The sequence below is a fragment of the Oncorhynchus clarkii genome, chromosome 3 (assembly GCF_045791955.1).
Source record: "Oncorhynchus clarkii lewisi isolate Uvic-CL-2024 chromosome 3, UVic_Ocla_1.0, whole genome shotgun sequence".
Lineage (NCBI taxonomy): Eukaryota > Metazoa > Chordata > Actinopteri > Salmoniformes > Salmonidae > Oncorhynchus > Oncorhynchus clarkii.
In genome coordinates, this window is record NC_092149.1 from 26,961,034 (window position 1) to 26,976,751 (window position 15,718).

A 15,718-nucleotide genomic window follows, 5' to 3' on the forward strand; every position below is an offset into this window, starting at 1 on the left:
GATTAATTCCATTTCAATATCAGTCATTACAGGAATTGAATTAGCTATGAAATTCAAAAAGATCAACGCTGTACACATTGGTCATTTCCCAGTTCAAAACTCAACGTCAACTTCAATTCCTGGTATGGCTGAGATGTGAATGGAATTAACCCCAACGTTGCCATGGAGCGACCGTCCAACATGACCCCTCATCGTGGACCATTCCTTCACCTTTTCCTGAAGCTCCTTGTTGGGGTTAGATCTTGGGGCTTAGATCGCGGGGTCCCTTCACTAGGCCCTGCTCCTTGCGCATCACAGGCGCGTGAATGCTGCAGTCCCGTGCCTCACAGAAGCCGGGCACTCCTGCGTTGCCCGCCATGCCAGGCTGACCTAAAGCGCCTGTGAAACCACGGGGCCCTCTGGGACCTGCCATACCGTTATTTGGCTCTGCTGGATGGCCTGGCAGCCCTGTGGGGGACAAAATTAAATAGTTGGAGGTGGCGTCTTAACAGTTCTCTTGAAAAAGAAGACTTCCTGCTAAAATAAATGTTGAATAAGAACCACACAATCCCTTTTTAAGTGAATCTGGAAGTGAGTTACAGATACTTTCCAACAATTCTAAGACAAGCAATTTTGAGGTAGACCTGAGAGTTTCACACCAGTGGAAACAGTGTCCTACCTCTGAGGCCTTGATGCCCATCGTGTCCTGGCAGACCTTTACCAGGCTCACCCCCCTTTCCTTTCGGACCTTTTGTTCCTGTGGAGTAGAACAGAGAGCCTGTGAGTGAACTCTGAAGATATGACTACAAAGGTGCTCCACTAATTTTCACTTGAAATGAGCCTTTGTCATCAGAGTTTGTTTACCAGTTATCAAGTCTGGTTTAACTAAGACAATTGGAGTACATACCTCTTTCCCCCTCTGCCCCCTTCTGACCATCCACTCCTGTGTCCCCTTGGATGCCCCTGGCTCCTTTGACTCCAGCTTTGCCCGCTTTACCCTGAGAGAGAGAGAGGTCAACAGAACTTATCATTGTTTGGAATAAAGGCTTTCCTTAGTAGATAAGGGTTAGTTTGGGGGCTGTGTGACTCACGGGTTTGCCTGATTCTCCAGTTGGTCCCCTGGTTCCGGGCGGCCCAATGAGTGTGCGGTTGTTGATGGGGCAGCCTTGGGAACACTTGGCCCGGATGGAAGCTGCATACTGGGAGATCTGGGCTGTCACCACTCCTTTACACAGCTGCAATACCTGCTCATCTGTCAGCCCAGGGCCCTGAGGTCAAAAAGCAGGCAATCAATCAACCAAGCAAGTAAACAATCAATCAATCAATCAGTCAGTAAAAGTTATTGCTAGATATGGGTCAATGTAAAATAAGGGGGAGACCCTTCCTCCAGGCAGACTGGAGTTGGCTCCTGATACGCACAGGGGCACCTGGCACTCCTTTAGGTCCAGAGCCACCTTTGACGCCCAGGTCACCGCCTGGACCTGGCTCTCCTCTGGAGCCTGGGATGCCGGGGGGTCCATTTCGTCCAACAATGCCATCAGGGCCGATGGTACCTCTCTCCCCTTGCTGCCATTCAGAGATGAGGGGAAGGAGGGAGACAGAGAGAGGGGGGACACTGTCACTGAGTGCAGAAAGCCATGATTTAAACTCAATTTTCTCAATACTTCTACCTAATCAAATCATTTAATTCTCAATACTTCTACCTAATCAAATCATTTAATTCTCAATACCTCTACCTAATTAAATAATTCCAATTCTCAATACTTCTACCTAATCAAATAATTTACTTCTCAATACTTCTACCTAATTAAAACAGTTATATTAGGATTTTATAATGTAAACGGAACTCAACACTGTACAGTATGTGCTGTTGTGTCTGCTGTCATCTAGGAACAACCTATGGTGTCAGTATTGTGGTTTTTATGTGACATAGAATGAGTTAGGGTGAAAAAAACTCATACATTCACAGAATGAAGTATACAAACCTGTCCTTTGTCACCATGTGCTCCAAAACTTCCCTGTTTGGAAAGAGGAACAGAAAAATTTTTAGTAAGAAGAAAATCGGTCCCACTACATCAATGGAAACAGGAAGTAGATACGCGAGTGACATCGCCTCGGCATTGTCACAGGATTACCTTGTCTCCTTTCCCTCCCTTCACTCCAGTTCTTCCAACCCCACCCTGAGGAAGGAACAATCAGCACATGAGATGAGTCAGTAAGATGCCATGGCAATGATAGGACTGCTTATTACAGCTTTTGAGTCACAAAGGAAAGACCCAAACATAAACAGTAGATGACCAATACACATCCACTTTCACTTACTGGTGTGTGTGTGTGTGTGTGTGTGTGTTTGTGTGTGTGTGTGTGTGTGTGTGTGTGTGTGTTTGATTAACTGACTGGTAATTTAGCAGTCTGATGGGGAACGTAAATAAAAGGTTACCTTATCACCATCGGGACCTGTCTCCCCTTTGGCTCCCTAGAAACAAAGCATTAAATCAACAATTACATAATCATCAAAGTGATGATAATTGTAGTGGTTACGACAATGTTTGAGTTATGACATATACACACAGGCTGGGCCTGCAGGCCTTTAGGTCCTGGTTTCCCTGGAACTCCTGCATCTCCCCTCTCTCCTTGAGGCCCCTATAATATGAAATACATATAGGTAAACTGCTGCAAATACTGTACACACACATTTTAGAATGAGAACCTTTGTTCAAAAAGAGGAATTTTGTTGAATTTCCAATGACAGATCATTCTTAATTGTCTAAACTTATAACAAGATATACGGTACTATTGTCATAACATCTCTGACAGTTAACCTGGGGTTTTTAACTAAAACCAGCATGACCATCTTTGTTTTTACCTGACACTGAAACCTTTTCAGGGACTTTACCCACAGATCTCTTGTTTTTAGGGACTTTACTAACATATATGTTACCTTCCTGTTTTGACTGTCAACAATATCACATAGCTGTCTGTCCACCCACACAAAACCATCAAGCAACTTGGAATTGAATCTAATTAACAACAACATGGAGGGGAATTTACTGAGGAATGTGGAAGTGACAGTTTATGTACTGTGATCTGTAGTCTACTGTGCACATGTCATTGAGATTAGAGCACCTCATGTAGTGGTTATAATTAAACAGTAAGGCACGAGGTGTGGTATATGGCCAATATACCACGCCAAGGACTGTTCATATGCACGACGCAACGCGGAGTGCCTGGACACAGCCCTTAGCCGTGGAATATTGCCAATATACCACAAACCCCCAAGGTGCCTTATTGCTATTATAAACTGGTTTCCAATGTAATTAGAGAAGTATAAATAAATGTTTTGTCATACCCATGGTATACGGTCTCATATACCACAGCTGTCAAACAATCAGCATTCAATCAGCTCGAACCACCCAGTTTATAAAGCCAGTCTTACCCCAGCTCCTACTCTCCCAAGAGGTCCCCTCACACCACGATCCCCTCTCGCGCCCTAAGAGGGAAGACTGGCCATTATTCACAAAGTATTCATTTAAGTATTAAAAGTACATGTCCACTTTTAGTTTATTTAGTAAATATTTTCTTAACTCTTATTTTCTTAAAACTGCATTGTTCGTTAAGGGCTTGTAAGTAAGCATGTTGTATTCGGCGCATGTGCCAAATAACATTTGATTTGAATAAATGTACTGTACAATATAACAAATTACATCCATGTCATAACAGCAGAACAGGTCAACTAGACATGTTTGGATTATACATCTCAGCCATTGTGATGATGTCATCCTGATACCCAGCATGCAATTCTCCTTCACTTTACCTTTTGTCCAAACTCTCCAGGAAAGCCGATCACCCCGGGAACTCCAAGAGGACCCTGGAAAATAAACAGTAAATGTAGTTTGTTAGGAGAAATCCCATCGACAAATTCCTTACATATTTATTACTAATTTAGTGGTTATCATACTGATACTCACATCCTCTCCAGGTTCCCCATCACTGCCTGGCATGCCCCCTGGGCCTTGGTCACCCTGAGAGAGAGGAAAGAGAGAGATACAGGGAAAACAGAAAGTGGAAGAGAAGAGAGCAAGGGAGACATTGCTACTACAGTATCAATCTAATCTCCCACGTAGAGGACGTGCTATAGTTATGGCCAAAAGTGTTGAACAGCCACATGACTCACAAAATCAACAATAGCAAAACCTTCAGTGAAAATAACAGTATGCAGTTTAGGGAAAACACCCATGAACACACAGAAATGTTGGGGGAACCAGAGTAGTTTCTGTGAAGAGTAATGGCCAATGACTTTTGAAAGCAACCACAGTACTTTCTGTGAAAACAACACTACTCCTGTCCCCCTAAACATACCTTGTGACCGGTCTCTCCTCTGCCTCCTGGCTCTCCAGGATACCCCTATAAAACACAGAAAGAAAAAGCATGTTAGTAGGATTAATGGTCTCCCTCCATGTAGGGAATAGCATAGTCTTTGTAGAGAAGGACAAACAAGAGGTCCAAATTTTATTTTTTGTATTTGGTATTTTTATTAGGATCCCCATTAGCTGTTGCAAAAGCAGCAGCTACTCTTCCTGGGGTCCACACAAAACATGAAACATAATACAGAATGACATAATACAGAACATCATTAGACAAGAACAGCTCAAGGACAGAACGACATACATTTTTAAAAAGGCACACGTAGCCTACATATCAATGCATACACACAAACTATCTATGTCAAAAAGGGGAGAGGCGTTGTGCCGTGAGGTGTTGCTTTATCTGTTTTTTGAGCCCAGGCTTGGTGTTTATTTGAGCAATATGAGATGGAAGGAAGTTCCATGCAATAAGGGCTCTATATAATACTGTACTTTTTCTTGAATTTGTTCTGGATTTGGGGACTATGGTGTAATGTTTGGTGGGATAAGTGTGTGAGAGAGAGAGCTGTGTGTAAGTTGACTATGCAAACAATTTGGGATTTTCAACACATTAATGTTTCTTATAAAAAGAAGAAGTGATGCAGTCAGTCTCTCCTCAACTCTTAGCCAAGAGAGACTGGCATGCATAGTATTTATATCATCCCTCTGATTACAATGAAGAGCAAGACGTGCCGCTCTGTTCTGGGCCAGCTGCAGCTTAACTAGGTCTTTCCTTGCAGCACTGGACCACACTACTAGACAATAATCAAGATTAGACAAAACTAGAGCCTGCAGAACTTGCTTTCTGGAGTGTGGTGTCAAAAAAGCAGAGCATCTCTTTATTACGGCTAGACCTCTACCCATCTTTGCAACCATTGAATCTATATGTTTTGACCATGACAGTTTACAATCTAAGGTAACGCCAAGGAATTTAGTATCCTCAACTTGTTCAACAGCCACACCATTCATTACCAGATTCAGCTGAGGTCTAGCACTTAAGGAATGATTTGTATCAAATACAATGCTCTTAGTTTTAGAGATGTTCAGGACCAGTTTATTACTGGCCACCCATTCCAGAGAGATGAATGGTGTGACGGATAGACAGACATCCATCTTACATTATAGCCCATCTCCCCATGGTCTCCTGAGAATCCAGGTGCTCCAATCTGACCCTGTGGAAGAGAAAGGATGAGATGGAAGACATTTTAGACAGGGGATATGGAAGTTGAAGTCATAAGATAAAAAAAGAAAAAATAATGAGTTATTCAACCATGGTTTAATTAACCATGGTCACAAAGTGAGGTTGAATGGCGCTACCTTTTCCCCTTCTGTTCCCTCAGGACCCTGTTTCCCTTCTGCTCCAGTTGATCCCTGAGAAGAAAGGTTGGGGGGAAAAATAGCCAGAACAAATAACAATAATTTGTATGTTGTTTATATGTTAAATGGAAATGATCACATCACATAGCCTGTTTGAGGCTTTCACATCATAAAGTCTTGTATTGCTTATAGTGAGAGCTGTGTAAGGAGCTGAGTGAAGAATTGATTTGAGCATGTTGAGAAGACAGTGTGTGCTGAGTTGTGGTAGCAACTCTGAGTGGTGGCAACAATTGTGATTGGATAGTGTTGAGTTGTGGTGGCCACCATGTTTACCTTGATACCTCCAGTTCCATCAGGCCCACCAGGCCCTGCCTCACCAATTGGACCCTAGAAAAATACAAAAAACTAAACACATGAGTAGGGACAGACAGAAACATGCTGGGGATTTTGTACCAAATTTCCTTACACTCATTTGAGGAAGCACTTTATTTTACGCTACAGAAATGACCAGGTAGTGGGTTTCCTTAGAAAATCCATGGTACAATGGTAATTACACAATAATAACCTATGGATTGTTTATTTGTTTATTTGAGATGAATTTTAAAAAATCTCTTGATATCAAACCAAATATGGTTACCTACAAAACATAAAAGCTGCATTTTGTCAATACTCACAGTCTCACCCGTTACCCCGACTCCTCCGCGTGGCCCCTCCATACCGATGTCACCCTGTTGAGGATAAGGAACACACTCAGGCATAGAGACAGTTTGAAATTGTAAAAAAAAATATATATATGTGTGTAATTAGCTGATATTTGTGATGGTATAGTGGTATTCTATGATGTCATGCTGGTACTCTGTGATATCTCTGTGGTACAGTGGGGGTCTATAATGTCATACCTTTTTGCAGGTTTTACCTGATGGATGCGGTAAAGAAGTCAATGAAATGCAAACCATTTCAAATGACCATATTGTCACACATTCATCAACTCTGTTCCAACAAAGTGGATATTCGTAACAGGGTCAATGTGGTTACTTAGATGCGATTTGGATTTATTTGCCTGTTTTCTCTGTATAACATTTACAAGTTGTCCCTTTTCAGGTTTAGAAGTGACTGCTAAATGCTAACTTCCGTTCGTATAAGCTGGTTAGCATAGCTAGCATACTGAAATCTGTGGTGGTAGTCAAAGTAGTTTTTAACTGTAATACAGTTGATTGATGACAATGACATGAACATGTGTTGGGGTTGACATCCATAAAACCATTATACTCTGATAGTGTGAAATACACATACAGTGAGGGAAAAAGGTATTTGATCCGCTGCTGATTTTGTACGTTTGCCGACTGACAAAGAAATGATCAGTCTATAATTTTAATGGTAGGTTTTTTTGAATACTGAGAATAACAAAAAAAATCCAGAAAAACACATGTTTTGCAGAGGGGTCAAATACTTATTTCCCTCATTAAAATGCAAATCAATTTATAACATTTTGGACATGATTTTTGTTGTTGTTATTCTGTCTCTCACTGTTCAAATAAACCTACCATTAAAATTATAGACGGATCATTTCTTTGTCAGTGGGCAAATGTACAAAATCAGCAGGGGATCAAATACTTTTTTCCCTCACTGTATAAACAATAGGTTAAATGTAGGATATTTTTGCTACGGGAAATGAGAAGTTTCAGGATCGTTCCCCCACGGCCCTTTCCCCCACTCGTTTCCATGGCAAATCCAATGTTTTGGTCAGGTTCGATTGACCTCAATACTGCATCTATGGGGATTCAAACTGAATTGTGTGGTGTCAGACTGGTTCTCTGTTATGTCATACTAGTGATCTGTGGTGTCTTATGGTGCAAGACAACTCAGAATCTCGGAAACTCTTGAGTTAAAATGTACCTATGTTTTTTGCGTAGCGCTTCCTGTTGGTCAATTCTGATATTTTCCAAGTGGAAAACTCACACCTCATCTTTCTACAACAAGTTTTTAAGAGTTTCTGAATTCCAAGTTGTCTTGACCGTGGCAATACTGGTTCTCTGTAATGTCACACTGGTACTCAGTGATGTCATTTTGGAATTCCTTCATGTCATACTGGTTCCCTGTTATGTCAACTGCCAGGTCGCAGTTGTAAATGAGAACTTGTTCTCAACTAGCCTACCTGTTTAAAAAAAAGAAAGAAAAAAATATTGGTTCTCGTGGTATAACAGGGGTTTTATGTGATGTCATAACAGCTTGGGCTGTTATTAGTGAACATTCAAATAAGATTTTGTGAAGGGCCACACTGTTTTTGATATGGGGTTATAATGTCTTTTTAAGTAGAGGGTGATTTTGTTTGATGTGATACACATTTTGTAGGATGCCGGTCTGGTTTTGAGGAAGGGTCTTTACCTTCAGACCTAGCACCCCAGTCTCACCTGGATCGCCAGGAAGACCAGGCAAGCCCTGTAGGAGAGAGAAAGAATGAGAGACAAGGTGCAAAAGAATGGAATAAAGTATAGACCAAGAGAGAGAATGAGAAAGAGAATGGGTAATCATAGTTGTTGAAGCTCAGCCTCACCTCAACTACACAACAGTGTCACTTTCCAGTTCTGAATAATAAAGAGATCACCATCTACTGGCCATAATCAATATAGAAAAAGTTGCATTGCTTGTGCCATGTTGCAGAATTTAGACCAGAGCATAGAAACAGAAAAGAGCAAAACAATGAAAGAGAGATACATTACATCTCTATAGGCCTCTTACTTACCTGGGCTCCAGAGAAACCAGAGGCACCATCCTCCCCATCAGGCCCGGAGTCACCCTGTAGAGATGGCAAAAGTCAATACAGCTGTTGAGTCAAGTTCAAGTGTAATGTTGATGCCAGACTTTGTAGTTACAAACATTCCTCCCAGGGAGATACTGTTTCTCTTTTGAGGTTGTGGCAAGCGTGTTTGCCGTGGTGTTGGGAAACCTGGGTTCAAGCCTCGCTTAGGGAGATGGATAGTGTCTAAGGCTGCTTTGGGTATTTGTGTGAGGTCTTTTATTTTACTTTTTTGACTTCCTCACCTCAGGCCCTGTGTCTCCTCCTCTTCCTAGAACTCCTTTGAATCCTTTGTACCCCTGAACACAACACACAGGAACTATATCAACAGCATTCCTCCAATAGGGATATGAGCAGTGATTCATTGATTAAGCACAATGGAGGGTGTAATTTGGCATGCACTATGAATTTGATATAGTGATTATACAGCATTTAACACTCACCTCGCGTCCTTGAGCCCCAGGGAAGCCATCTTTACCTTGCAGTCCTCTGGCTCCCTAGATGGACAGACAGATAGACAGATAGACAGACAGACAGACAGACAGACAGACAGACAGACAGACAGATATTTTGTTTAGTCCAGAAAACAGAAGGATACCACAGGATGGTGGTGGATGGGGTGAGCTACCCCCATACAATGCAAATCACTTAAGGACCCAGTGAATGCTATAGAAATGCCATTTAATCAGTATTCATCAGCAAAGTACATGGATGTTTGCTGTTTATAAGGTTCTAAATTCCATTTGCATGGCGTTGAGCGTTAGGTTAGAGCCTTCGTCCTACCTTGGGCCCTGCAAACCCAGCGAACCCTGGCTCTCCTGGCTCACAGTTACAATCTGTTGGCCCCTCCTCCCCCAGAGAAGCCTCCCCACCACCAGGGGCCTGGAGCGACTCTTCGTAGTAGGGCTCCTGCTCGTATGGCACCTGCAGTTACAACATGATATTACATTACATGACAAAACACAATGTTACATGACATGCCATTACTAAACATCACACATAACATACTTTCCCCCTTGACTTCCCCTCACCTGTGTGGTGGTGGTGTAGGGGTAGGAGTCCTCTGTGATCATGCTCACGCTGGTGGGGGCTGGTACATAGGGGTCATATCCAGATGAGGGTTGCTGCTCCTCATAGCTGTGAGTGTGCTCCGGTGGGTATTCCTCTGCCAGCGAGGAATGTCAAGCGGTGGAGGGGTTAAAGTGAGGCAAGTGAGAGGGAAATGTTTGCATTCTACAGGTTAGTTCATGTCTAAGGAAGCATCATACCATAGAATTTGTACTGTAGTAGTAGTTAGTGTCTGACTGTACACCTAGTGTACTTACACGTTGTGTACAAAACATTAAGAATACCTGCTCTTTCCATGACAGACTGGCCAGGTGAAAGTTATGATCCCTTATTGATGTCACTTGTTAAATCCACTTCAATTAGTGTGGACAAAGGGGAGGAGACAGGTTAAAGAATGATTTTTAAGCCTTGAGACAATTGAGACATGGATTGTGTATGTGTGCCATTCAGAGGGTGAATGAGCAAGACAAAAGATTTTTGTGTCTTTGAACGGGGTATGGTAGTAGGTGCCAGGCGCACTGGTGTGTGCCAAGAACTACAACGCTGCTGGGTTTTTCACGCTACACAGTTTCCCGTGTGTATTAAGAATGGTCCACCACCCAAAGGACATCCAGCCAACTTGACACAACTGTGGAAAGCATTAGAGTCAACATGGGCCAGCATCCCTGTGGAACGCTTTCGACTGCTTGTAGAGTCCATGACCTGAAGAATTGAGGCTGTTCTAAGGGCAAAAGGGGGTGCACACTCAATATTAGGAAGGTGTTCCTAATGTTTTGTACACCCAGTGTATATTTTGGATCCAGGTGGGTATTAAAACACTTTATAATCTGACCACACCTCTGTCGATTTCCATCCAATGACGTATACAAACCCTGGATTGCTGATGCTATGTATTGGCCATTGAGAGGCTTTGAAGCCACAGGTCAACCATATTGGCACTGCCCAGTAGGAGCAGTCCTCCATAGGAATGAATGGAATTCTACAGTATTTCAATTCAATGTTTCAAGGGCAAAATTACATGTATTTAAGTATTTTTGTGTTGCAGTGGGGACAGACATTGTTCCCACCAGCAATTCACATTATTCATGAAAAATGATTTGGTTTGTTGATGCATACAGTGCCTTGCGAAAGTATTCGGCCCCCTTGAACTTTGTGACCTTTTGCCACATTTCAGGCTTCAAACATAAAGATATAAAACTGTATTTCTTTGTGAAGAATCAACAACAAGTGGGACACAATCATGAAGTGGAACGACATTTATTAGATATTTCAAACTTTTTTAACAAATCAAAAACTGAAAAATTGGGCGTGCAAAAATATTCAGCCCCTTTACTTTCAGTGCAGCAAACTCTCTCCAGAAGTTCAGTGAGGATCTCTGAATGATCCAATGTTGACCTAAATGACTAATGATGATAAATACAATCCACCTGTGTGTAATCAAGTCTCCGTATAAATGCACCTGCACTGTGATAGTCTCAGAGGTCCGTTAAAAGCGCAGAGAGCATCATGAAGAACAAGGAACACACCAGGCAGGTCCAAGATACTGTTGTGAAGACATTTAAAGCCGGATTTGGATACAAAAAGATTTCCCAAGCTTTAAACATCCCAAGGAGCACTGTGCAAGCGATAATATTTAAATGGAAGGAGTATCAGACCACTGCAAATCTACCAAGACCTGGTCGTTCCTCTAAACTTTCAGCTCATACAAGGAGAAGACTGATCAGAGATGCAGCCAAGAGACCCATGATCACTCTGGATGAACTGCAGAGATCTACAGCTGAGGTGGGAGACTCTGTCCATAGGACAACAATCAGTCGTATATTGCACAAATCTGGCCTTTATGGAAGTGGCAAAAAGAAAGCCATTTCTTAAAGATATCCATAAAAAGTGTCGTTTAAAGTTTGCCACAAGCCACCTGGGAGACACACCAAACATGTGGAAGAAGGTGCTTTGGTCAGATGAAACCAAAATTGAACTTTTTGGCAACAATGCAAAACGTTATGTTTGGCGTAAAAGCAACACAGCTCATCACCATCCCCACTGTCAAACATGGTGGTGGCAGCATCATGGTTTGGGCCTGCTTTTCTTCAGCAGGGACAGGGAAGATGGTTAAAATTGATGGGAAGATGGATGGAGCCAAATACAGGACCATTCTGGAAGAAAACCTGATGGAGTCTGCAAAAGACCTGAGACTGGGACGGAGATTTGTCTTCCAACAAGACAATGATCCAAAACATAAAGCAAAATCTACAATGGAATGGTTCAAAAATAAACATATCCAGGTGTTAGAATGGCCAAGTCAAAGTCCAGACCTGAATCCAATCGAGAATCTGTGGAAAGAACTGAAAACTGCTGTTCACAAATGCTCTCCATCCAACCTCACTGAGCTCGAGCTGTTTTGCAAGGAGGAATGGGAAAAAATGTCAGTCTCTCGATGTGCAAAACTGATAGAGACATACCCCAAGCGACTTACAGCTGTAATCACAGCAAAAGGTGGCGCTACAAAGTATTAACTTAAGGGGGCTGAATAATTTTGCACGCCCAATTTTTCAGTTTTTGATTTGTTAAAAAAGTTTGAAATATCCAATAAATGTCGTTCCACTTCATGATTGTGTCCCACTTGTTGTTGATTCTTCACATAAAAATACAGTTTTATATCTTTATGTTTGAAGCCTGAAATGTGGCAAAAGGTCGCAAAGTTCAAGGGGGCCGAATACTTTCGCAAGGCACTGTATAAGCCATTTGGAGGAGGCATAAAAGGGTTCTGAAGACTTGGACCAAACTCTGGCTTTTGACCAGGGGGAAGGGACTTTGCTATGTTGCAGTTATTACCTGGTTGTGGGTATCCTGAATGCTCATAGTTGTCGACCAAGGAGCCCTCATAGGTGTGTTCATCACCTAATATGACACAAAACAATAATTGAACAAGCCTGAAACAATAATTGAACAAGCCTGAAACCTCCCCAGTTAAATGATAGTCTGTTTACAAAACAAATGAGCCTGTTTTTAGATAGATAAACCAATGTAATGTTTGTACACAATTATCAAAACTGTTTCATTGTGGTGACATGAGAATATAAGTCTATACATGTTAACCACAATCTAGGTAAACTGAAATAAAATCAAGATATAACCTACTGTTTTTGCTTACCTCTAGAAATGTGGATAATTTGTAGTAGCTATTGGCGCGAGGGCTAATGGGGCTAACAGTTCACGTCAGGCAGCTCACCTGAGTGGTAACCAGAGTACTCGTCCTGCGCGTGGGAGGGAGGGATGCACAATAGGAGCACGAGTAGCGGCGAGATAACGGACACCTATAGAAAAGGCGGGGAAAACAAAGCAAGGTTAAAACGACCATGTAGGCCGTAGCCTGTTTCGTCGCCGCTTTAAAGATAAACAAAAGGTCATGGTTGGAAGACCTACCTTTGTTGGAAGATGGAAGACCTCTCTGCTCAAAATGAATAGCCTGCATGCACTCTTATTTCGTTATACTTTTAACTCCTTAAATGAATACATGTTTTGAGGACGAAAAATTAGGTGACTATAGACGTCTAAGCTAATGAAGGCTAATGGATCACTAAGAACGTTTTATACCCAATTATCATAGCCCTTTTAAAATGTCAGCTATATCGCTCTCTGGTGGTGTTTATGCGCATAACTCCTTCAACTCAAGACCCTGTTTTCTTGTCTAGGCATTCCAGACATGTATTAATTTCCCACTTGTAGGCTATGTAACATGTGTGAATAATATTCAACATTTATATGGTCTATATTTGACTAATTTCTTGACAAACATCAGATTTCATATCAATCATAATATGACCTCTGTAAGATCATAGGCCAATTGGTCATAGCATACCACCCTGCATACCACTGCTGGCTTGCTTCTGAAGCTAAGCAGGGTTGGTCCTGGTCATTCTCTGCATGGGAAACCAGATGCTGCTGGAAGTGGTGTTGAAGGGCCAGTAGGAGGTACTCTTTCCTCTGGTCTAAAAAAATATCCCAATGCCCCAGGGCAGTGATTGGGAACATTGCCCTGTGTAGGATGCTGTCTTTCAGATGGGATGTTAAACAGGTGTCCTGACTTTGAGGTCATTAAAGATCCCATGGCACTTATTGTAAGAGTAGGGGTATTAACCCTGGTGTCCTGGCTAAATTCCCAATCTGACCCTCAAACCATCATGGTTACCTAATATGTCAATGATTAATCTGCTAAATAAGAAAAATGCTAACTTTTTTTTCATTAAACTGTATATACTGTATGACAAGCAGCAAGTGTGTGTATCCTACTTCAAAATGAATTCACAGAAAGCAACAATTTGTGAAGTTGTTGCTTGGGGTTGTTGAAATAAAAATTGGGCTGCAAGGTGGCCTATCAGACCATCACTAGAAAAGGCTATATGTTATTAGGGGAGATGACCAAAGATGGTCGGTGGTTGGATAGTTGGCCGGAATATTTGTTAAATATTTGTTAAAAGACACACTGGAACATGTCACGAAGTCTACATTTCTGGTATTGAGCCTTATGGCTAAATCATGTCCAAAAATTGAGTAGCATCTTTTTATTTTCCAGAGAGAAAATGGGCCAATAAACTGAAGTCACATCCTTGGATTAACAGCAGCCTATTGGATGTCACATGACATGAGACATGTGGGAGGAGATTCTGCAGGGGTCAGCAATCCAGGTGATAGGTTTGTATTATGCTCTGTAGATTTAGGCAAGAGCTCGTCTGTGCCTTGAACAAGATCGAGATGAGAAATACAGGCTCAAAACGCTCTTTGTTAAGGTAAAACCACAAGGTGAGCCACAGCAGTTCTCAGGCCCTTCTCACATTCCAGGGCACTTTCTCTGTACTCTAAAGGCTCTCTTCATCCCACTCCTCTGAGACGGTAAAAGGCCTTTTCTCTGTTTGCTGTGATGTCAAGCAGCCGTCTGTCCACCATGAGTCAACCACTTTCCATCCATATGCCATTTCCAGCTTTTTATTCAAAACTCCAAAGAGGACATCATCAATAAAACACTTGTGCAGTAGTCTATAATGGACTTAAATCATTTATTATTAAAAGACAATGAATAAGAGCACCTAAGCAATAAATAAATGTCAGTGTATACATGACAAATGGTACTCAATGATAACACAGATAATTTAGTCTATCTGTTGAAATAAACCAATTGATTTGGAGTATTCCATACATTACCTGGGCAAGTACCCAGAATGCTTTGCAATGTAGAGTTGACGCCATACGTCTGCCTGGTGGTATAAATCGGTGATCACCACCGACCTCCAGGCCCCCTGGGACACTGAGGTGCAGTGTGGGATACAGACTGCTCACCTCCACTAACCCTAATCCTTCCATTTGAACAGTTAGTAGTCATGAAAAAGCTTCCTTACTTAGACTAATTCTCCAATACAATCACTATCCACAAAGAACTGCTGCAAGAAAGAAGAAAAGCAACTGCTTCCATCTGTATCCAGAGTGTAAACTGAGATCCTGGACTTCTTGAATGATGCAAATTTGATATTGTTAATTTATATTTATCTATTTATATTTATCTACGTTTAACAAAAAAACATACATTTACCCAAACTGTCAAACAACAAAATCGGTCACATAGTATTTAATTTAAACGCCAATGTATATTTAGGTTTCTTTATGCTCACAACACACCAACTAAATCAGTCCATGTCAAATACACTCTCACACAGTACCAAAAATAAACCCTCATTACCGTATCATTACACAACCAATAGTTAGATTAGGTTCCTCAATCCAGCATCACTGAGTACACCACCTGCGGACCAGAGAACCTAGGCCCAAGAACCACACTATTGGACCAAATACGGCGTTCACATTCAGAATCTGGCGTAGCAACATCTCAGAAACCTTCTTAGACTATGATGCCTGCTATGCTTGCTTACCTTTACCCTGGGGGCTCCCATGGTTCTGGTTCTGTCTGTTTGGTTCTGTATAATCCACTGAGACCAGACCCTCACTCAACGTATCAGATAGTCCACAGTTTAAAAAAATAATATAGACAGAAAAGTCCAGTTTATTTCCTCCCTGAACTGTGCTCTTTACAGCATTCTCGCTCCCCACTCACGGCACTGGTTCCCCTTCCTCTCGCTCTCTCCCTTGCTCTCCCTCTCTCAGG

General features: G+C 41.9%; 1 protein-coding gene across 1 annotated transcript; it reads right to left on the minus strand.

Moving 5' to 3' along the window:
* Nucleotides 1–225: 225 nt before the first annotated feature.
* LOC139405867 (collagen alpha-2(IX) chain-like) lies at nucleotides 226–15,506 on the minus strand. Its single transcript, XM_071148304.1, has 26 exons — nucleotides 15,486–15,506; nucleotides 12,794–12,878; nucleotides 12,397–12,462; nucleotides 9,528–9,661; nucleotides 9,280–9,420; nucleotides 8,940–8,993; nucleotides 8,742–8,795; nucleotides 8,443–8,496; nucleotides 8,085–8,138; nucleotides 6,374–6,427; nucleotides 6,033–6,086; nucleotides 5,700–5,753; nucleotides 5,501–5,554; nucleotides 4,339–4,383; nucleotides 3,948–4,001; nucleotides 3,794–3,847; nucleotides 3,416–3,469; nucleotides 2,551–2,622; nucleotides 2,420–2,455; nucleotides 2,115–2,159; nucleotides 1,965–1,997; nucleotides 1,399–1,545; nucleotides 1,071–1,247; nucleotides 887–977; nucleotides 659–736; nucleotides 226–447 (listed from the first exon to the last, which is right to left on the minus strand). The coding sequence occupies exons 1-26, from the start codon at nucleotides 15,504–15,506 to the stop codon at nucleotides 236–238; spliced, it is 1,977 nt and encodes a 658-aa protein (XP_071004405.1). The 3' UTR covers nucleotides 226–235.
* Between the last annotated feature and the right edge of the window lie 212 nt (nucleotides 15,507–15,718).

Coding starts and splice junctions, on each gene's coding strand:
- LOC139405867 (XM_071148304.1), bottom strand. CDS start 15,506: ATGGGAGCCCCCAGGGTAAAG. Junction 978..1,070: donor CTGGAGAATCAGGCAAACCC/GTGAGTCACACA, acceptor TCTCTCTCTCAG/GGTAAAGCGGGCAAAGCTGG. Junction 448..658: donor TGGGCATCAAGGCCTCAGAG/GTAGGACACTGT, acceptor TGTCCCCCACAG/GGCTGCCAGGCCATCCAGCA.